This window comes from Pongo abelii, chromosome 18, assembly GCF_028885655.2.
Source record: "Pongo abelii isolate AG06213 chromosome 18, NHGRI_mPonAbe1-v2.0_pri, whole genome shotgun sequence".
NCBI lineage: Eukaryota > Metazoa > Chordata > Mammalia > Primates > Hominidae > Pongo > Pongo abelii.
In genome coordinates this window covers 15,574,013-15,598,361 of record NC_072003.2, presented here as the reverse complement: position 1 = coordinate 15,598,361, position 24,349 = coordinate 15,574,013, and the positions used below count along the sequence as shown (strand labels likewise).

General features: G+C 43.9%; 1 protein-coding gene across 2 annotated transcripts in view; it reads right to left on the bottom strand.

Moving 5' to 3' along the window:
• The window catches only part of CPPED1 (calcineurin like phosphoesterase domain containing 1), a 141,408-nt gene that overhangs the window by 105,310 nt on the left and 11,749 nt on the right, over positions 1 to 24,349 (bottom strand). For both annotated transcript variants that reach the window (XM_054533030.2, NM_001131748.1), the window contains 1 exon segment: positions 13,203 to 13,421. In XM_054533030.2, the coding sequence (XP_054389005.1) occupies positions 13,203 to 13,421 (219 nt within the window).

Sequence of the window (24,349 nt, the reverse complement as noted above, 5' to 3'; positions counted from 1 at the left end):
GATAAGATTTTCCAGGAAAAGGTGAATTCCTCTTAGATATGGATAAGATTTTGTTTCTTTGATAAACTCTCTGGTTGAACCTTCACCTGAATTCTATCAACCACAAGGGCTCTTAAGATCTTACTATCTGTTTCGGCCTCTGGTTTTGTCTTCCTATATGAACTTTTATTTTCTTTGGTCCTGACATATTTCTTCTCTACTGTGTGCTTTTGCTCATTTTAAGCCTTCTCAAATGCTTCACTGAACAAATAAACAAATAAGGCGAGGCTCTCTGTTTTCACTTTTTGATCTAAACACTGGAACCCAGACAGAAAGATTATACTTTTTATTTTTAACCTAATCAAAAGGCAACTGTTAACTAGTCCCTATTACTGAGCTCCTGCTACTTCTTTTCATTGAATAATCAAATATCCACATTTTTCTAGCTATGATTAAGACTTCTGGCCTTTAATTAAAGGTAGAGTTTCACCATTGAGTTTATACTTTGGTCAATTAAAATAGCCACATGTTGACTATGAAAAGGTAGCTCCAAAAAGTCAAAGAACAAGAGTATGTGCGTATGTACACACAGGTGTGGGCTCTTAATCTGGGGACATGGGGATCTGGGGTTCATCCTGTGAACTTGGATGGGAAGAAACTAGTTTTTTCATGAACTTCTGATATTTAGCATTTCCTTCTATTATGAAGTTAGTAGAAATTACAGAGGTATTGACATCCCCCTTGAATTTCACACCAACAGAGATGACGTGGATTTTTTTTTTCCCATCACATCACACCTGTTGCAGATTAATTCAGGGTATGGTTTAAACTCACTGTCTTTTTTTTTTTTTTTTTTTTTTTTTGAGACAGAGTTTCATTCTTGTTGCCCAGGCTGGAGTGCAGTGGCGCGATCTTGGCTCACTGCAACCTCCGCCTCCCGGGTTCAAGCGATTCTCCTGCCTCAGACTCCCAAGTAGCTGGGATTATGGGCACATGCCCCCACACCTGGCTAATTTTGTATTTTTAGTAGAGACGGGGTTTTACCATGTTGGTCAGGTTGATCTTGAACTCCTGACCTCAAGTGATCCACCCGCCTCAGCCTCCCTAAGTGCTGGATTACAGGTATGAGCCACCGTGCCTGGCCTTAAACTCACTGCCATTTTGAAACTATGACAGTTAATAGCTCTGCTATTAGACTGTGTTATATAATAGACCAACACATGAATATTACTATATCCAATAATTTAAAAAATATTTTGATAACCATATTTCAACAGAATTGGTTTCCTCGAAAATCCTAGGAACTTTATTTTGTGTATTTAGAAATATTATTCTGAGATGGGATCCAGGGGCTTCAGCAACTTGATGAAGGAATCCGAGGCACAAAATGGGTTAAGATGCCGAGACTTCGAATAAAGGACTGACAGCAGCCAGTGTGGCTCCTCTGCCGGCTTGCCACGTAGAAAATGCTGGCAGGGGTGGAAGGGCGATCACACATCTAATCAGAAACAACTTTTTAAGTAATATTCCCAATTCCCTAATTAGTCATATAAGGTAAATTAGTTCCAACCACTTTTAATCAGCCTCAGCAGAAGGGCGGCATTGTCACTGATTGCCTGGATGATTTCACCGGGCTCATAATGGATGTGAAGGAGTGCAGGAGCCAGGGGGCTTGGCTGATTGCTCCCAGGTTACTGCTCAGCATTCGGCCCACACACGACCTGCTGGAAAATCTGAGCACAGACAGCCCTGGCCCATTCCAGAGGCTGGTGATATTTCAACTATGGCATCACTTCCTTGCATGCATAGAACTCCCTTTTTATGTTTCTCTGTGTTAAACTGTAGGATACATTGTCTTTAAATCCTGGCATTTCTTGGAGCCTGGTGTAGACACTTAAACATAACAACTCAAGGCTAATGATACAGCTGTGGAAATAAACGTGATTTAACTGAGCCTCTTTAAAAACAAAACCAAACAAAACAAACAGATCCCACTTTAATATGAACAAAAGGGTTTCTGTTCAATGGAAATGTTCTGAGTATCTATGACATGGTAGGCGGTGCAGGAACTTACTGCTTACATGAAAGGGACGGAGGCTGTTGGCTACAAATAAGAGATAGCACGGAAGAAAAGTGCTGGTCAGTCCCTGTCCCCGAGAGATGTTCCCCAAAGAACTGCTAAGAGAACTGGCCAGTGTGCTCTCAGTGCAAATGGCGCTGAGGCAGATTCTAAACCCAGGCAACCCTCTTGGACTTCAAGCCTAAAGAAATACTTACCTGACTGTACAACAGCACGTCTGAGGACGCTCACAGCAGCACTGTTCAAATTAACTCCCACCTGGAGTTACTGCAAGATTAACCAATTATGAAATGCCCATCCACGGAACGCAATGCAGTTATTAAAAGTCTCACATGTATGTACAAACGTAAGGTTTTCTAGACAGATGGAAGGAGAAAAAGTAAATCACACGACAATGTGCACAGTATGATCACGTTTGTATTTAAGAAAAGCGTGCTGGCCAGGGCGTGGTGGCTCACACCTGTAATCCCAGCACTTTGGGAGGCCAAGGTGGGTGGATCACCTGAGGTCAGGAGTTTGAGACCAGCCTGGCCAACATAACAAAACTCTGTTTTGTAAAAATACAAAATCAGCTGGTGTGGTGGCACACACAACTGTAGTCCCAGCTACTCGGGAGGCTGAGGCAGGAGAATCGCTTGAACCCGGGAGGCAGAGGTTGCAGTGAGCCAAGATCGCGCCATTGCACTGCAGCCTGGGTGACAGAGTGAGACTATATCAAGGAAAGGAAAGGAAAGGGAGGGCAGAAGGAAAGGAAAGGGAACGAAGGAAAGGAAACGAAAGGAGGGGGGAGGGGAGAGGAGGGGAGGGGCGGGGCTGGGAAACGGTGAGTATGCTTACATTCGTGCACACTTTTGACCATGGTGACCCCAGGGAAGCACTTAGGGGGTGGTCAAAGTTTATTTTAAATATAGATTTTAAATTTACAAGGAGAATGTCTCTACATATTATTTGTAGACTTTAAAAATCTAATAAAGTAACAATAAAAAGATCCATATCTACCCTCATTTAAATCCTACAGGAGACTAGAATGACAACAACAAAAAACAGAGAATTTCATGTTTCAATATATCTACATGTATCTATATTCCTTATTTCTAAGTGAAGAACAGATTTCTGTCTGTTTCATTCACTAACATAGCACAAACATCTACAATAGTGCCTGGTGCAAAGTAGACTCTCAATACAGATTTGTTAAATAAATGAATTGACTATTTATTCATGTGTTCTAGAAATCTGTACTGGGTGCCTACCATGTGCTGGCTTGCTAAAGATCATGGGAAACAAACTGTGAATCATTTAACCAGCATTCACTGAATACCTTCCACTTGCTTTGCACTGGGCACTAAATGAAACTACACACCAATACAGACACACAGACACACACACACACCCACTGCCGTTTAGGAACTTGGAACTAAGCTTGGGAGAAGGCGAACTAGCAGAGGCTGGAGCAATGAGATAAGGCCTTTTCCTGAACAGAGCCTTAACCCTGGCTTTGGTTTTCAAAATTATGCCTCTGAGGCTTTGCTTATTATGGCCTGTCTTGTACCAGAATTATGTTCGTGGGTTTGCGTCTGCCCAGCTGGAGGAAAATGAGTATCAACCTTCCTGGATTGTGGAACCACAGAAAGACAAAGGGCTTTATTCTTTGCCTGAAGCCCAGCACACCAAAGCATTCTTTGTTCAATGGCTTTATTTCCCAATACTATACATTCATTACAGAATTAGAAACCTCCCAGTGGGGGTCAGGCATGGTGGCTCATGTATGTAATCCCAGAACTTTGGGAGGCCAAGGCAGGCGCATCACCTGAGGTCAGGAGTTTGAGACCAGCCTGGCCAACATGGAGAAACCTCGTCTCTACTAAAAATACAAAACTTAGCTGGGCGTGGTGGTGCATGCCTGTAATCCCAGCTACTTGGGAGGCTGAGGCAGGAGAATTGCTTGAACCCGGGAGGCAGAGGTTGCAGTGAGCTGAGATTGCACCACTGCACTCCAGCCTGGGCGACAGAGTGAGACTCTGTCTGAAAAAAAAAAAAAAACTCCTAGTAAGGAAGGAGTGTTGATGGTCATTTGGCCATGGCTACTGTTATCGGGACCTTGGTCTAGGCCTTGACATCTAATTTAAGGTGAACAGCTACCAAACTAGATGAATTAGAAGTTTTCAGGTCTCACTGGGGCGTTTTCCTGATAGAAAAGCCTAACTCCTTTAATCAGTAATTCTACTTTACTTCCCCATAGCATCTCCCATTCTTAGACACACTCTACTAATTTGCTTCCTCTCCTCTCCAGCCTTTTGCAGCCATATCTGCACAAGTCCAGCCCTCTTTACCTTGAAGTTCAGACTTTTCTACCTAAGTGGATTATTCTGCTTTATCTATAGCAAATATCACTTTTGTGCACGCTCCCTCTCCTCCATTTGTTGGAATCATTTCTAAATTCAATTCCATTTTCATATTGACTCTCTTTGGTCCCAGTAGAAATGGTCCCCAAAATTCAAATATAAGAAGTCGAGACCCTTTTAACTTTTGAAAATGCAGTTACTGGGCAATGCATGTGCGAAAATTAACTTGGGGAACGATATTAAATCAGAAAAGCCTTCTGCTTTTAGTGATGAAAGGCTTCTTCATCTATAAATCCCAAAGTATCAACTTTGCAGATCCATAAGCTCTTATCCCAAACCCTCTAGGCCAGATCTCATTTGAAATTCCAAGTTTTTCCTAACTTTAGAATGGTGAGACAGGTCATAGAACACATATTAAACAACACTTCAATCTGGGACTCAGGCAGTGCCCTGTAACGAAACCCAGTAATATTTTGTTAGCAAAACATATGAATATGCTCACTAAATACTGGGATCAATAAAGACCATAAACAGCCCTTTGTCACTTGGAAGGCAGTTTTGCCACCAGCTTAGTTTCAAACTTAAGAAAAAACTCCTAGTTTTCAGAGCTTTCTGAACTTTTGGGAGGGCAGGTAAGGGGTTATGTACAAGTGCAAGACCCAAACGAAAGAAGCCATTGTAGCTCTCTTAAGCATTCTGCATAAAAGAACCTGCACATTGTGCACATATACTCTAAAACTTAAAGTATACTAATAATAAAATTTAAAAAAAAAAGACCCTTTTAAAGTATGTACGTGTGGCTGTTTTCCCGAACATCAAGGGCTATTTTGGAAGTCCTGTAAGAAGAGGTCATCCTGCGTTATTCAAAGTGTTGTGTAAAAAGCAAAGCAAAACCTACAAACTTAAAGCATTTCCCTTTAAATGCTGAGCATGTGTAAGTCTAAAGGAATAATGGTTCTCCTGATATACGCCATTATTTTTATCAGTTAAAAGGAATGTTCACAAACCACTTGCATACACACAAGATTACATTTAGTACATTAAAAAGTGGCCGCGACCCGGCGTGGTGGCTCATGCCTGATAAGTCCAACACTTTGGGAGGGCGAGGCGAGCAGATCACTTCCAGCCAGGAGTTCAAGACCAGCCTAGCCAACATGGTGAAACCTCGTCTCTACTAAACATACAAAAATTAGCCGGGCATGGTGGTGCACACCTGTAACTCCAGCTGCTCAAGAGGCTGAGGCATGAGAATTGCTTGAACCTGGGAGGTGGAGGTTGCAGTGAGCCGAGATCATGACACTGTACCCAGCATGGGCGACAGAGTGAGGCTGTGCCTCAAAAAATAATAAAAATAAATAAAAATACATAAACAAATAATAAAATAAAAAGTGTCTGTCTCAGCCACCCATGTGAACAATCTGTGGTTGTTTGGCATCACCGCAATTCCTGACTCTGAATTTACATGCTACCAGTAAACAATCATTTTGTTACACTTATTCACACCTAAGTACTTAACAGTAAAAAATATGACACACCATTAACACGGTGAGAAAACAATGTGCCCAGGGAAACTAAGCAGCACAGTGGCATCATCGGAACACCTGCCTCAGCTGTTCAGCAGCAGCAGCAACAGATGACAGCAGGCTTCCAGTCTCCACCCACAATGCTGCGTTTTGACTAAAAGGCTCCTGTGCACTGTATTTTATTTTTTCAGGTGAGAAGAAACATCAGAAGCAGTTGAGGGACCAGAAAGTGAGTCCGCCAGGGATGAGGAGGCATTCTGCTGGACGGCTTTTTAAAAATGTTCCCTCCAAGCTGGGTTCAGTGACTCAACGCCTATAATCCCAGCACTTTGGGAGGCTGAGGAGGGCAATCACTTGAGGTCAGGAGTTCAACCAGCCTGGCCAACATGAGGAAACCCCATCTCTACTAAAATTACAATAATTAACCAGGTGTGGTGGCAGGTGCCTGTAATCCCAGCTACTCAGGAGACTGAGGCGGAAGAATCACTTGAACCCGGGAGGCAGAGGTTGCAGTGAGCCAAGATCATGCCACTGCACTCCAGCCTGGGTGACAGAGTGAGACTCTGTCTCAAAAAAAAAAAAAAAAAAGTTCCCTCCAGAGTCATCTGCCTTATTAACAAGGGCTTTTGTCTTAGAAGTCTCTTTTATTAACTGACACAATTTCTTGATCTGTTATGAATGCATGCTGCTCTAGTCCTTCAACAGCTCACCACACATCGCTACAGTTTAAATATTTGTGTCCTCCAAAACTCATGTTGAAATGTAATCCCCCATGTGGCAATTCTGAGAGGTGGGGCTTTTAAGAGGTGGCTGGATCATGAGGGCCATGCCCTCATGAATGGATTAATCCATTCATGGATTAATGAACGAATGAGTTAGTGGATTAATGGGTTATCATGAGAGTGGGACAGGGCGCTTTTTTTGTGTTTTTTTTTTTTTTTGAGACAGGGTCTTGCTCTGTCACCCAGGCTGGAGTGCAGTGGCATGATCATGGCTCACTGAAGCTTGGACTCCCAGGTTCAAGCAATCCTCTCGCCTCAGCCTCCCAAGTAGCTGGGACTACAGGTGTGCACCACCATGCCTGGCTAATTTTCTATTTTTTGTATAGACGGGGTTTCACTATGTTGTCCAGGCTAGTCTCGAACTCCTGAGCTCCAAGCAATCCACCTGCCTTGGCCTCCCAAAGTGCTGGGATTATAGATGTGGGCCACTGCACCTGGCCTGGTGGCTTTTTAAGAAGAGCAGAGACCCGAGTTAGCACACTCAGCCCCCTCCCCATGTGATGTTCTGTACCACTTTGAGAGTCTGCAGAGAGAGTCCCCACCAGCAAGAAGGCCCTCAGCTGATGCAGCCCCTTGACATTGGACTTCTCAGCCTCCATAACTGAAAGAAATACATTTCATTTCTTATAAATGACCCAGTTCCAGATATTCCATTATAAGCAACAGAAAACAGACTAAGACACACATTTTCACCATGTCATCTATGGGTACTTTTCCTGCAGCATTGCCATCATCCTCATCATCACTATTACAGGTTGAGTATCTCTTATGCAAAATGCTTGGGATCAAAGGTGTAGAGTTTTCCACTGTGGTGTCATGTCAGTGCTCAAAAAGATTCACATTTTGAAGCATATTGGATTTTCAGATTAGGGATGCTGAATCTATCAGTGCTTCTTGAACCTCATTGTCCATACGACTCATCTGGGAATCTTATTAAAATTCTGATTCAGATCCACTAGGTCTGGGGAGGGCAGAGATTCTACATCTCTAACAGCTCCATCTGCTACTCTGGGCACCACCTTCTGTCTGACCAGCCAGGCTGCAAAACGAAGCACATAAGGTTTGGAAACAGATGAACAAGAGTTCCCGGTTTACAAGCTGAGTGGCCTTGGGAAAAGCAATTCACTGCTCTGAGCCAGTTTCCCCATCAATTAAAATGGAAATAGCAATGACACCTCCTTTGCAAGACTGTAATGAGTAGATAAGATAGTAACACAGTTCCTGGCAGATAACAGACCCTGAATTCCAGTCCCTGCCATCTGCAGTAGGCTGAACCATGTCCCTTCAGAGATGTTCGACATCCTAACTCCTGGAACTTACAAATATGCTACCTTATATGGCAAAAGGGGAATCTGCAGATGGGATTATGTTAAGGATCTTGAGATGGAAACATTATCCTGGGTTATCTGGATGGACCTAATATAATCACCAGGGTCTTTATAAGAGGAAAGCAGGAGAATCAGAGTAACAGAATATGACAGGGTGGAGCAGAGGTCACAGAGGAGAAAAGGTGCAATGCTGCTGGCTTTGAAGATGGAAGAAGGAGCATGAGCCAAGAAATGCAGTTGGCCTCTAGAAGCCGAAATCCCTAGAAGGAACACACCGCTGCAGGTTCTTGTTGGACTTCTGACCTCTGGGATGGTAAGAGAACTGTTTGATTCCACTAAGTTGGTGGTAATTTGTGATAGCAGGAACAGTAAACTAACATACCATCCTCTGGAATAATACTGATATGGTTTCGCTGTGGTCTCACTCAAATCTCACCTTTAATTGTAGCTCCCACAATTCCCACATGTTGTGGAAGGGACCTGGTGGGAGGTAACTGAATCAGGGGCGGGTCTTTCTCATGTTGTTCTCGTAATTGTGAATAAGTCTCACGAGATCCGATGGTTTTGTAAAGGGGAGTTTCCCTGCACGAGTTCTCTTCCCTCTTGTCTGCTGCCTTATAAGATGTGCCTTTCAGCTGGGCGTGGTGGCTCACGACTGTAATCACAGCACTTTGGGAGGCCGAGGCAGGTGGATCACGAGGTCAGGAGATCGAGACCATCCTGGCCAACATGGTGAAGTCCCATCTCTACCAAAAATACAAAAATTAGCCGGGTGTGGTGGTGTGTGCCTGTAGTCCCAGCTACTCAGGAAGCTGAGGTAGGAGAATCGCTTGAACCCAGGAGGCGGAGGTTGCAGTGAGCCAAGATCATGCCACTGCACTCTAGCCTGGGCAACAGAGTGAGACTCCATCTCAAAAAAAAAAAAAAAAAAAAAAATGTGCCTTTCGCCTTCTGCCATGATTGTGAGGCCACGTGGAACTCTGAGGCAATTATTCTTTTTGTTTATAAATTAGTCTCAAATTTGTCTTTATCAGCAGCATGAAAACAGACTAATACAAATACTATAGCAGGCTTGCCTCCCTTTACAGAACAGAGGAGTTCCCAGGGCTAAATCATCAACTGAAACTAAGTCACAGAATAGTTGCCCAAGTGCAGGTCAATATATGAGGAACTCTTCAAGGAGACTTTATATCAAGGGAAGAATTCATCCCGTATTAACTGTTTTTGTGTGGTTATGCCAATTTTTAATAAACAGGGATGGATGTATATGTTAGTAACAAACTGTTCTAAAGGCTCAAAGGAATCTCTTGCACCCTATAGGTATCATCACGCTCTGATTTGTCAGCTTCACACGTAATTGCTGAAATCTAACAAGGCTCCTGGGAACAAAACCAGCGGGTCGATACCTCAGCATCAGTAGGACTGACAAGAGTAACCCTAAATTAAGAGTGAAGGATGAAAATCAATGGGTCTCAGTATTTGTACAAATGTTCACTTGCTACTTATAATGTGGCTTACCCCATAAAGGAGCTTTATAATAGAAGAAAATAACAAGATAACCCAAAAGATGCCTGCAAAACAAAAATGTGTTTCAAAACTAAATGGACTTTGTGTGAAACAAAGAAGCCCGTATCTCTTAAGGATTTTCCTATGGGCTTGGCACCAAGGACTCCTCTTCCCGTCACATTTTTGTGCTTCTCTGCCAAGACTCTAGTTCCACAGAAAGACCTGGTCTCTTGTCTCCAGTATTACATCCATAGCATCTAGCACTGTAACTGGCACTTAGTTTGCACACAGACATTTTTGTGGACGATAAGTACTATAATGGATATTTATAAGAAAAAGTATATTATTACTTTCATTAAAAAAACATGAAAGTTCTTTTTCTCTATTTTCTTTTTTTTTTTTTTTTTTTTTTGAGATGAAGTCTTGCTCTCTGTCACTCAGGCTGGAATGCAGTGGTGTGGTCTTGGCTCACTGGATTCTCCACCTCCTGGGTTCAAGCGATTCTCCTCCCTCAATCTCCCAAGTAGCTGAGATTACAGGCCCATGCCACCATGCTGAGGTAATTTTTGTATTTTTAGTAGGGACAGGATTTCACCATATTGGCCAGGCTGGTCTCGAACTCCTGACCTCAAGTGATCTGCCCACCTTGGCCTCCCAAAGTGCTGGGATTACAGGTGTGAGCCACCATGCCTGGCCTTTCTCCATTTTCAACTTAAATCCACTTGGCCCAAGATATTTTCTTTTCTTTTTTCTTTCTTTCTTTCTTTCTTTCTTTTTTTTTGAGATGGAGTCTCGCTCTGCTGCCCAGGCTGGAGTGCAGTGGTGCAATCTTGCTCATTGCAACCTCCACCTCCTGTGTTCAAGCGATTCTCCTGCATCAGCCCCCAGAGTAGCTGGGATCACAGTTGTACACCACCATGCCCAGCTAATTTTTGTATTTTAGTAGAGACGGGGTTTCACCATGTTGGCCAGGCTGGTCTCAAATTCCTGACCTCAGGTGATCCGCCCACCTTGGCCTCCCAAAGTGCTGGGATTGCAGGTGTCAGCCACTGTGCCTGGCCAGGGCCAAGACACTATTTATGGTAGAACTAAAAGTATGCTTTCTGATTTTATTTGCCCATTAATATATGCATTTGATAATGAAGAATGTGCTAAGTAGTCAAAGCAAATAATTACTTTCTAGTGTCTCACCCTGCCTATGAGCTAAATGAGAGGGAAGCCACTTACTGCATATTAAAAAATGGTAACTAGTTTTAAAATGCTCTGTTTAATCTCAAACCACAATATTCAAAACAGCTACAGTCCTTTCACTGGTTCAATTAAAACCCCAGAAAACAGTCCAAGTCTTCAGAACAAATTATACATTCTGCTTGAGTTGCACTGCATGTAAAATTCACGTTCAAAAGTTTGCCAAGTCACATTTATGAAGTCTTGACCAACTGGCGGGGCTGATCATAAAAACTGTATCTTTTAATTTATAATGTTTAATGTATATTCAGTACATCTTATTTAAAAAGCAACATAATTGCATGAAAAGCTTTTATTTTAAATCTGATTTTGAAATATGACTGAATACATCAACAGAATTCAGAACAAGTTGGTAAACATCTACGAGAACATGTTATATAATTCCAGGAGCCCTGTAACATTCTGTTTTTAAAGAGAAGAAACCACTGAACAGAAAAATTTGAAATCTTCTTTCTTCTTTTTTGTTAGAGACAGGGGCTCTCTCTGTTGTCTGGAGGCTGGAGTGCAGTGGTACGATCATGGCTCACTGTAGCCTCAAACTCCTGGACTCAAGTGATCCTCCCACTTTAGCCTCCTTAGTAGCTGGGACTACAGGCATGCATCACCACACCTGGCTAATTTTTTTTTTTTTTTTTTTTTTTGAGACTGAGCTTCGCGCTCTATCACCCAGGCTGGAGTGCACTGGCGCGATCTCAGCTCACTGCAATCTCTGCCTCCTGAGTTCAAGCGATTCTCATGCCTTAGCCTCCCAAGTAGCTGGGGTTACAGGTGCCTGCCACCACACCTGGCTAATTTTTATATTTTTTAGTAGAGACAGGGTTTCACCATGTTGGCCAGGCTGGTCTTGAATTCCTGACCTCAAGTGATCCACCTGTCTCGGCCTCCCAAAGTGCATAAGCCACCGCACCCGGCCATTCTCAGGTTTTCGTTATGGGTTTTGTTCTAGATAAGTGGGCTGCCAGAAAAAAGAGCCACCATTGGGAGGAACTGATACACTCAGGCTACTACAGGGTACCTCAGCTTCTAAAGGAGTTAGACATCATCACAGGACTCAGAGCCTTGGTTTACAAGGTACAGCTAGCCCCAGACAGACACCCATAGCCACTGCTGTGTTTTCTGCAATGGTCTAAGGTCCCCTGCCTCCCTGAGGGACAGGGGCACTCTCCGTTTGCTTATACCTGCTTGCTGGGCTTTATCCTTGCCTGGGAGAAAAGGACATCAGAGTAGGCAAAATAAATACGAAGAGAGTTCTAGAAGGTGTCTGTCATTGTTGAATTTCCAACATCTCACTTTTTTGGGGGGAGACTGTCCGGTTCTTTAGAGCATGTGGTTGCAGTGGCGCTGACCCCACACTCTGGTGGAAGGGGGCCACGTAAGCCAGAGGGGTATGAGCCTGGGACTTTGTTTTTTGTTTGTTTGTGTTTTGTTTTTTTGAGATGGAGTCTCACTCCTTCACCCAGGCTGGAGTGCAGCGGCACAATCTCGGCTCACTGCAACCTCCGCCTCCTGGGTTCAAGCAAGTCTCCTGCCTCAGCCTCCTGAGTAACTGGGACTACCTGCCCCAACACGTCTGGCTAATTTTTGTATTTTTAGTAGAGATGGGGTTTCACCATGATGACCAGGCTAGTCTCGAACTCCTGAGCTCAAGTGATCCACTTGCCTCAGCCTCCCAAAGTGCTGGGATTACAGGCATGAGCCACTGCATCCGGCCAGCCTGGGACTCTGGACCATCCAGAATAAGGCACTTTCTTTCTGTTGTGGTTTCTGTCAAAAGGATACAAATGTAGAGCTCCCAGGAGCCACTATCTAGAGAAAGCCTCAAAGTAAATGAGGTCAACCCAAAGAAAGGCAGATCAGAGTGATGGAGAGACCAAGTCCTGATGACCAAGCTGACCCCCTAGATCCAGCTGTACTTGCAACCCAGGTCTGCTCCTGGACTTTACAGTCCCATTAGGCAACACATACCTTTAAAAAAAAAAAAAAGGGAATCCTGTTTTAAGTTGGATTTCTGTCACTTGCAACAAAAAAGCACCAACAAATAAGGGAGAAATAAAAGTGTAAGAAGAAAGGAAATGAGAAGATTATATTTATGGATATAGTGTCTGGAAACAGTTCAAGTTTGTCTCTGGAAATGCAGAAAGGTGATGTGTGGGAATCTGTTCCATTTTTCATATTAAGCTCAAATCATCAGAACTGTAGCTGTGCCTAATTACTGTGATTAATCTCGCCAAACTCTAAATATAACATGAGTATGCACTTTCTGATGTTCAATGATACTGCAACAATCATGAAGCGAAAGAATGGTCCATGACTGAGCAAAGATGCCTTTGAAGCAAAATCTTTTTTTTTCCTGCCCAAATGCAGTCATGACTGGCTAAAGGAGAAAAGGTCATAAGCGACGACCCGAGTCTTACCTGGCATGGCGTGGATGAGGTCGCCGCACAGAACGAAGAATTTGGGTTTGGGGTTCAGCTTGTTGATGGCCTGGACGGCTTGCTCAGTTAGACGGATCTCCTGTTCCCATTCGTCACCGCCATTGTCACAGTCCCCGGTGGACCAGGCCTTCATCAGCCCAAACTGTGGGTCTGCGCCCAGGATGAAGTAGAATGGGCCTTTCCATTCGCTTTCTTTTTCTTAAAAAAAGAGAGAGAGAGAGAGAGAAGGAGAAATGTTGTAAAATCTGTCATAAAAGCAACCAGGTTACCATGCAAAGTGGATACACTATTTTTCTTAAATTAAGTAGGTCATTTTAATAAGCTGTGGTTCAAACATACCATTTTCCTGTCATAGTCTAGAGGATTTTGATTTATATTAATTATGCCTGGGACCTGGTGATACCCAAAGGCCAGGACTGTCCACGTGGGCTTCTGCAGCCACACCACCAAGCTGTCTGCTGACAAGCTAGACAGCCAAAAGGAAGCACGGGGCCACAAGAGAACCCAATGCAGAGGATATTCGTGCTCAATAATCGTCTTTAAATTAGAATAAAACTCCCCAAATTGAATGCTGCCAGAAGCATTATATTTAAATTACTAGGTGAAGTGCTTACACATCTTTTCTGTGAGGCTTCGTGGCACCATTTCCACCGTTTCGGGGGATGTGACAGAATTTTAATTATAAAACTTGGCGCTTGGAAGCTCTGGCTATCTGGTGGGAGATGTGGTGCCAGAAATGAAATCTTGGAATGAGTAAGTCAATGTGGGAGAAAAAAAAAAAGAAAAAAGAAAAATCGATGCTAACATTTCAAAGGCAGTAGGATGTGGGCATCCATGAGGTGTGAGGCTGGGGGTGGGGACTCTTTTATGTTCTTGGAAAGGGATCTAGGCCACCTGAAATCATTCTGCTTGCTCTTCCGATTGGCTCTCTTGGGCCAAAGCTTTGTGGGTCTTAGGGTTTCTACTCTTATCTGCCAGAACTGTCGCCGGTGCCTGCTTGGGCAGAGCTGGAATGGCCATTAATGGGCACAGAAGTGCTGTGGGTTTCACTTTTTAAAAAATTATTTCGCCACAGAATCCTTTCTATAATCAAAATCGTACATGGCAGACCAATGTTGAAAAAACATTCCAAGCAAAGACGCTTGCTCTCACAGAATAGCATCTGGAACTTTTGGTGCCAGAGCCAGATCTGGTGCTGGACACAGCACAGTCTGAGGACCCCCGATCTACAGCTCCATCATTTATCCTCTGAGGAAACTGAGGCCCGGAGAGGCGACAGAACTTGCTGAATGGCCTGCTACCGCTTAGTGGTGGGACAGAGCTGCCCCATCATCTTGAGGCTGTTTTTTTTTTTCTTTTTCATAATTTAATGTATGGCCAGGTACGGTGGTTCATGCCTGTAATCCCAACACTTTGGAAGGCCAACATGGACAGATCACTTGAGGTCAAGGGTCCGAGACCAGCCTGGGCAACATAGTGAAACCCCATCTCTACCAAAAATACAAAAATTAGCGAGGCGTGGTGGTGGGTGCCTGTAATCCCAGCTACTCGGGAGGCTGAGGCACAAGAATCGCTTGAACCCGGAAGGCGGAGGTTGCAGTGAGCCAAGATCACGTCACTGCACTCCACTCTGGGTGACAGAATGAGACTCTATCTCAATAATAATAATAATAATTTAATGGACAATGCATGTTAACTGAATAAATGGCATTTCCTTTGGAAGTCATGATGATGCTGTAATTTCCAAAAAGCTCCTTGGAATCAGTTCATGTCCATGTGTTTGATTCATTTGTCTATTGGGTATCATACCGGGGGCCTTTGCTTTGCCAGGCCCTGTGAGAAGTGCTGGCAATATGAGGGTGACCAAGACAGATGAGTCCCTGCTGTCCTCGCACTCAGTGCTCGTGGGGGGAGATGAGCAAGTAAACAAGCGGGGAATAGAATCAGAGAGTATTAATGACTATGCAGATTAAGAGTGAGGCAATGGCTAGTCTAAATTAGACAGACAGGGCCAGGCGCCATGCCTGTGATCCCAGCAGTATGGGAGGTCGAGGGGGGCGGATCACTTGAGGTCACAAATTCGAGACCACCCTGGCCAACATGGTGAAACCTCATCTCTACTAAAAATACAAAAAATTAGCCAGATGTGGTGGTGCATCCCTATAGTCTCAGCTACTTGGGAGGCTGAGGTGAGAGGAATGCTTTAACCTGGGAGGCGGAGATTGCAGTGAGCCGAAATCATGCTACTGCACTCCAGCCTGGGTGACAGAGATTCTGTTTCAAAACTGAATAAATTAAATAAATAAATAAATAAATAAATAAATAAATAAGACAGGAAAGTCCTCTCTGAAGTGGTGACATTTAAGCTGAGATCTAAATGGCAAGTAAGGGCCAGTGATAACCTTTTTAAATTCCATGGCCACTTTTCCACCCATCACACTGAGCTTACTATCACCTTAGAGTGGACTCTGGTTTCAAGCATCCTTTCCCTTCTTAATTCCTTTTTTCAGAGTTAAAGAAAAAAAAGTGAACAAACAAAAATACCTCTGCACACTTTACAGAACAAATTGTACATGCACATAAACCCACCAGTCCTCGACTTACAGCACAGTGTTCAATCACAATGGGCCAGAACTCAATCTGAACAAAGGCTGCGTGAAACCCTGGGGTGTGCATCTCATGGAGAAAGACAGCAATATGGCACATCCAGCAGGGACTGAGGGAGTCAACTGTCATTCACTGAGCACTGACTGTGTTGGCAGAAAGACTCTAAGATGCCCCCCAAATCCCTGCCTCCTGATATTCACATCCCTGTGCAACACCCTCCCTTTAAGTGTGGGCGGCAACTTGCTTCTAATAAACAGAATACAATGATGGGAGTCCCTTCCAAGAGTGGGCTAAAAGAAGACCATGACTTTCATTTCTTTCTCTTTCTCAGAGCCCTTGCTCTGGAGTTTAAAAACTGCCATGTTGTGAATATCCATACAGAGAGGCCAAAAGAAGACCATGACTTTCACCTCTTTCTCTTTCTCAGAGCCCTTGCTCTGGAGATTAAAAACTGCCATGTTGTGAATAGCCCTACAGAGAGGCCAATGTGCTGAGGAACAGAGGAAAACCTCTGGCCAACAGCCCATGAGAAACCAATCCCGCCAACAACCATGTGAGACAGCTTGGAAGAGAACACTCCTCTGTTGAGCTTTCAGATGAGACCACGGTCCCAACAGATACCTTGACTGAAGCCTTATGAGACTCTGTGGCAGATGAACTCAACTAAGCTGTACCCAGATTCCTCATAAAATCCTGTGACATGATACATATTTGCTTTTTAAGCTGTGAAACTTTAGGGTAATTTGTTACACAGTAATAGATCCCTACAAATGAGGCATTAGGGATAAATGGTCAAGAAGTAGACAACAAGATTTCCTGAAGATCTGATCATTGTGTCACGAAAAAAAAAACAAAACTGAGATTCTGCTTTGTGTCTTTATGTTATTAATCATTTATTTTACTTGCATAATAACCTTTTTACACCAATGAATGCTTCTAGCTGTGTTTCTACTTTTGAGGCTGTTTGCAGAGCCATTTAAGCTGGATGAATTAATCAGAACCAGATAAGGGAGGTGATCACAGGCACCCCAAGGTAGCAGCATAAATCAACCTTCTACAACAGAGTTTATGAACAGCTCCCTATAGCAAACGTTTTAACAAATCGTTTCCTATGACAAATAGTCAGAATTTCAAAAAGTCAATAGTCCTTGGAGCTATTAAAATAAATCTTTCATTATTACTTGTTTACTTACTAAAAACTTAGAATCTCAATTTTATGATGACAAGGTACAAAATAAATAGATTTGACCTAAAATAAATGACAACTCACATATCAGTATTCAATCTACCTTACTTATCTAATGAGGTAATTTGTTTACTCAGGAATCTTCATTCTCCAAAGGAACTGGATGCTCTTAAGGTTCCTGCTACAGAAGCTGGTGGTGTTTGGTCTCACCGTAATTTCTTTTTATCAAGACTGAATTAAAGATATTTAGAGCTTACAGTGCTTAATTCTAGAAGGAGGAATCTCTTTTAAATGTATACCTCTCCATCCCTTAAAAGGGCAGCTTTTTACATTATGAAAGTGAATTGTGTTTTTTAAATTTATTTTTACAGATGGGGTCTGACTTTGTCACCAAAGCTAGGGTACAGGGGCACAATCATGGCTCCCTGCAGCCTTGATCTCCCATGCTCAAGCGATCCTCCTGTCCCAGCCTCCGAAAATGCTGGGATTACAGGCATGAGCCGCCACACCCAGACAAAAGTGAATTCTTTTTTTTTTTTGAGACAAAGTTTCCCTCTGTCACCTAGGCTCCAGTGCAATGCTGCAATCTCTGCTTACTGCAACCTCTGCCTCCCAGGCTCAAGTGATTCTCATGCCTCAGCCTCCAGAGTAGCTGCGATTACAGGCATGCAGCACCACACCTGACTAATTTTTGTAGTTTTAGTACAGATGGGGTTTCGCCACGTTAGCCAGGCTGGTCTCAAGCTCCTGGCCTCAAATGATCTGCCTGCCTTGGCCTTGGCCTCCCAAAGTACTAGGATTATAGGCATGAGCCACCACACTCAGATGAAAGTGACTTCTTAACAATACGTGCATTAAAATGATTTCACCAAAGCCCAGAGGTAACCCCAGGGTATAGTCCGCAGGCACAGTCCAGCTTTTCTGGAAACCCTCTGGAAGCACTCTTTCAGCAACTTCAGCCATGAAAGTATGGATAAACTGAGGTCCACTCCTAAAGCACTCTAAGTATGACAGGATGTGTCATCACTGGGAAAAAAAACCGAAAGACACTCAGGGGTCCAGTTTTCTCCCCCTACCTTTCCCAGCTTAAATATGAGACTACTCGGTCAAATGGTGCATGCCTGACAATGCTAATTAAGGAGGAGAACTAGCCTGGCAATGAGGCTGATGAAGAGGGACAAGGTGAGGGTTACCTGACAGCAGAAAGCAGCAGGTTGCTCATGGCACAGAGATGGCAGGGCTGGGCCACAGCCTTATTCCTCCAGGTGTGACATCAGCGTCACCTGGGAGCACATTCACATTGCAGAATCTCTGGCCCCAGCCCAGGTCCACTGGGTGAGGATCTGCATTTTATTGAACCCTCGGGTGACCTATGCGCACATCCATATTTGGGAAGCACCAGTCTACATACAACTAACCAAGGAACTCAAGTGGCCTGCAACTTACATGCGTTGGAGGAGAAACAGAAGCACAGTGACTTTCGTTTCCTTAAACTAAAATAACACTTCAGAGGGGTTTTGTTCAGGTTGTTAGTGGTGGTACATTTTTTATTTTGTTTTGGTTTGGTTTTGCATACTTCTCTGGTCATTGTTAGGTCTCTGCCTATTACAGGTCATGGATTTAGCCCTAAATATTTCTCTGTATTACTCATTACTACTAGTCATCACCCTTTATATTGCCTTGCAAAACTAAGTGTCAAGATTCTTTGAAAAGTAAGAAGTTGGGCTGGGCGCGGTGGCTCACACCTGTAATCCCAGCACTTTGGGAGGCCAAGGTGGGTGGATCACAAGGCCAAGAGATCAAGACCATCCTGGCCAACATGGTGAAACCCCATCTCTACTAAAAATACAAAAATTAGCCAGGCATGGTGGCGTGTGCCTGTAGTCCCAGCTACTCGGGAGGCTAAGCCAGGAGAATCGCTTGAACCGGGAGGCGGAGGTTGCAGTGAGCTGAGATTGTGCCACTCCACTCCAGCCTGGGTGACAGAGAGAGACTCCATCTCAAAAATAAGAAGTTAATCAGGGAATCCATTATTAATTAGTAAGTTCTAATTTATTTTTACATGACTTCATGGAAAAAGCACCCATTAGTAGATATGAATATATAGCACACATGCATGTATACACACATATGTGCACACACACACACGTACACAAACATACACGTTTTCCAGTGCACAACAAAGAAGTCTGTATTTTTCTTCCAAAATTGACTTAAAAAAATAACCCAGTCAGGGGCCCTAACTGATGACTATGATTAAAACCAAGGTCAAATTTTGAGACAAACTTAAATATGTGTGGAAGGAATAAAAGAAAAAAGTGTTGATTAAGATCTCATTTCTGACCCAGATGATATCAAAACAAGACTATAAACTTTAGAAACAACTCACACAAAGCTCTGGATAATGCCTATAGGGTATTTAGTGTTAATACATGGTAAAAACATACATTTATTTAATTAAAACACCTATATCTGTTATGAATAAGAATGTCCAGAATGAATTTTTCTCTTTTTTTTTTTTTGAGATGGAGTCTCACTCTGTCACTCAGACTGCAGTGCAGTGGCATGGTCTCAGCTCACTGCAACCTCTGCCTCCTGGTTCAAGCGATTCTTCCGCCTCAGCCTCCTGAGTAGCTGGGACTACAGGCGCCCACCACCACGCCTGGCTAATTTTTGTATTTTTAGTAGAGATGGGGTTTCACTATGTTGGCCAGGCTGGTTTTGAACTCCTGACCTCGTGATCCGCTCTCCTCAGCCTCCCAAAGTGCTGGGATTACAGGCGTGAGCCACCACACCCAGCCAGCGAATTTAACTTTTTCAATGTTAATTTTTTAACAGATTCATAGAGAAGGTAACTTAGCTGTCTACTGCTGTGTAAAAAACTACCACAAATGTATCAGCTTCAAACAACCCACATTTATTATCTCACAGCCTCTGTGGGAGTCTGGCATGGTTTAGCTGGTCCTCTGTAAGGTCTCTCACAAGCTGCAACAGAAGTGTTGGTCAATGCTGAGGTCTCATCTGAAGACTCACATGGGGCAGGATCTGTTTCCAAGCTCACTTACACAGTGGTTAGTAGGATTCAGCAACTTGTAAGTTGTAGGACTGATGGCTTCAGTTCCTCACTGGCTGCCGGCTGGAGGCTGCCTTCAGTTCCTTGCCATATGGGCCTCTCCAATATGGCAGCTTGCAACACGGAGACTTGCCTCATGGAACCACACAAGGCAGAGGGTCTGCTAGCAAATGGAAGCTACAATCTTATGTAACATCATGATGGAATTAACACCCCATCACTTTTGCTGTGTTCTGCTCATTACAATCAAGTTACTAGGGCAGCCCACCTTAAGGGCAGGGGATCACCCAGAACATGAACACCTGGAGGTGAGATCACCGGGCTCAGCTGAGAGTCAGCCATGGATAGTAATATAAAGCTGAGGGCTAGCCTCACATATTTAATGTGAGGCTTATCTCAGTTAATGTCACATTTGCACCTGACCTTCCAGTACTGCACTCAATAAGGCCATTTATTGTAGCTCATCCTGGTGAGATCAGAAGGCTTAACTCACAGAAGCCCGCCTTTTCCTACCTAAGTACTAGAAATTGTCAGTGCTGGAAGGACTCTCAGAGTTACTGTAACCAGCCTTTCATTAAACCAAGGGGGAGATGCTGAGGTCTGGGTAGTGAGGGGGAAGGGAGATGGGGCTTAGGCATGCCTCAAGTTCAAGGTCACACAATAAAGACCCAGCAACTTCTACCCAAGAGCTATTCAGACCCTCACTGCTGCTGGGCTGGATGGCCTGGAGTGGCAAGAGCCATGACGAAGACAAAACATGCTCTGGGCTGCCCCCAAGTTATCCACCTCAATACTGACATTTTCTCTCCAAAAAGTTTACTTCAAATGGAACGTCTTGATAAATGGGCTGTACACAAAGACAATGATGGCAAGACCCAGAGCTTTTCCCTGGTCAGCTGTGATGTTCAGGGTCCCTGCCAATAGCACAGGGTTGATTTGAGGCACAGGCGGGGACCCAGGCATCTGTCTCCTGTGAGTGCTCAGTGGTGATCTCTTCCAGAGATTACAAACTCGACGTCTGTGGATGAGGTCTGCCTAGCAGATGTGTGCTGTTGGGCCCAGGCAGCGTTTATAAACTTCTGAATTTGTTGCCAACCTTTTTAATTCATGAGTTTCATATATATATCTGGCCTTCTGGATTCTCTTGGAAAATCTGGCCACATCAGACCCAAATGAAGCGTGCTAGTGACTCTCTGGGTCTGTAGAGTGGTTGTGCCTTTACATGGGGCTTGTGCTCTCAAATTTGCCACAGTCTCCACCTGGCCCAATTTACCACCTGGTTGCTGTTGGCATCTGCAATGACAAGCCCTTATCTATGGTAATCTTTCCATTTTGCTTAGAGGTGAGGAAGAGGAGACCCAGCAAAGGAAAATACATTGACTGAGATTTACAAAGGCTAAGGGGCAAACCAGGCCTCCACCTTTGCATATTCTGCCACAGACATCACTCTCCCACATTTCAGGACAGGTGAAATTACTATAGAGAAGACCAATCCAAGCCAGGAATGCCTAGGTCTAGCCAAACAACAAGCCAGGAAAAAAGAAAAATAAGCTAATGAGTTACCATAATTTTTTTTTTAATGGGATCTCACTCGGTCACCCAGGTTGGAGTGCAGTGGCATGACCTTGGTTCACTGCAACTTCCACTTCCCGGGCTCAAGCGATCCTCCCACGTCAGCCTCTGGAGTAGCTGGGAGCACAAGTGCGTGCCACCATGCCCGGTTAATTTTTTGTATTTTTGGTAGAGAAGGGGTTTTGCCATGTTGCCCAGGCTGGTCTAGAACTCCTGAGCTCGAGTGATCAGCCCACCTCGGCCTCCCAAGGTGCTAGGATTACAGCCATGAGCTACCGCATCCAGCCTGAGTTGCCATAATTTTCTAAATCGAATTATAAAATTAACTTTGAAACACTTTTAAATGAAAAATTGACCTTAGAAATCAGATTCACCTGTTGTATAGAGAATAATAAGATCTGGCCACTTCCACATTTCAGCTAACTTATAAAAGACTGTCACAGAAACCATATTTCAAAACTGAGGGATAAATACACAGTGAATTTTGGATAATATCAAACTAAGGACAGAAAGGCCGGTAGGTTTTCTTTAAACATTATCAGGTGCAAAGCAATTGCACTCAGAGAAGAATCTTAAAAACCTGGAAGAACTCACGCTATGCTTTACCATTAATCTTTCCTATGAGCCTCTGTTTATGTGCCAATATCCTGCCTGAAAGACAGATATTCAAATTGCAATTGCTCTTTACCGTTGAACTTTTAAAATCATGAACTAAATGTTTTCTTGGATTTGTCTCTGCTAATATATTTCCTCTCTCATTTTTATTATCCCTTTTAGGCATATTTGTCAATGTTAATGAAAGCTGACTTTTTAATATATACCAAGAATTAGAAATTTTATTGATTCTTTGGCTATTACCAGTTGATCAATGACTAACTATAATGAAGGTGCCCCCAAAAGCAAATGAATCACTGTTTTCATCACCCAACTAGGAAAATGCCTGGGGGCCAGCCACCTTATTAAGTAATACCTAACATTATAATAATTTGTGCTCTCATGATGTGCTAAACCTGTTACTTGTATGCAACCTCAAATAATTCAAGGTAGAATACAATGATAAATAGCTTTCTTAACTTGATTTTCATAAGAAAAGTCACATTGGTCGGTCGCGGTGGCTCACGCCCGTAATCCCAGCACTTTGGGAGGCCGAGGAGGGGGGGGGTGGATCATGAGGTCAAGAGATCGAGACCATCCTGGCCAACATGGTGAAACCCTATCTCTATTAACAATACAAAAATTAGCCGGGCATGGTGGCACGCACCTGTAGTCCCAGCAACTCAGGAGGCTGAGGCAGGAGAATTGCTTGAACCTTGGAGGCGGAGACTGCAGATCATACCACTGCACTCCAGCCTGGTGACAGAGCAAGATTCTGTCTCAAAAAAAAAAAAAAAAAAAAAAAAGAGTAGAACATAGTATTAGTAAGTTTGTTTTTCTGGACACGTCCAAGCCCCCAGCTTGTCCCATCAGGATCTTAAATTCAACACTTCCACAGGCAAATCCATCATCTTTCTTTTTTTTTTTTTAATTTTACTTTAAGTTCTGGGATACATGTGCAGAACATGCAGGTTTGTTACATAGGTATACATGTGCCATGGTGGTCTGCTGCCCCATCAACCCGTCCTCTAGGTTTTAAGCACCGCATGCACTAGGTATTTGTGCTAATGCTCTCCCTCCGCTTGCCCCCCACCCCCCAACAGGCCCCGGTGTGTGATGTTCCCCTCCCTGTGTCCAAGTGTTCTCATTGTTCAACTCCCACTTATGAGTGAGAACATGCAGTGTTTGGTTTTCTGTTCCTGTGTTAGTTTGCTGAGAATGATGGCTCCCAGCTTCATCCATGTCCCTGCAAAGAACATGAGCTCATTCTTTTCTATGGCTGCACATCTTTCTTTAAGACTGGCTCCCTCCCTACATCTCGCTAATTTTGCCACCATCATCCCTAGTCCCCCAATCTACAGATCTTAAGATCATGTGTTATCCTGTGCATGTAGCCAGCCAAGTCGCATCACGCCACGTCTACAATATCCCCGCAGCAGCCCCACCTTCCCGTTCCCATCACCAACTACTCTTGGGCCAGGTTTTCATGATTCCCACCTGGGAGAAGGAGGCTGGCAGGATGGCTCCCTGCAGCTCTCCCTACTCCAGTCCATCTCAGGCAGTTGCTGCCATTATGTCTCTTCCCAACCCCTTAACCAGATCATCAAATTCCTGGCTACAGAGCCATCATCCTGAAAGCTCCAGGATAGGCCCACATTTGCATTCCCTTTCCAACACATCAGCAGCTTGTATTATTGAGTCTGGCATGTGGCAGGCATCAGTCAATATTTGATGAAGAAAAGGATGAAGACATCAATGGATCCCCACTCATCCACTCATTCTAGCACTTGGGCCTAAAAGGGGCCCAAAGTTCTTCCAGCTGTATCTTTTTTTTTGAGATGGAGTCTTTATCTGTCACCCAGGCTGGAGTGCAGTGGCACAATCTTGGCTCATTGCAACCTCCGCCCCCCAGGTTCAAGCAATTCCCCTGCCTCAGCCTCCCGAACAACTGAGATTACAGGAGTGCACCACCACACCTGGCTAATGTTTTGTATTTTTAGTAGAGATGAGGTTTCACCATGTTGGCCAGACTGCTCTCAAACTCCTGACTTCAAGTGATCCACCTGCCTCAGCCTCCCAAAGTGCTGGGATTAC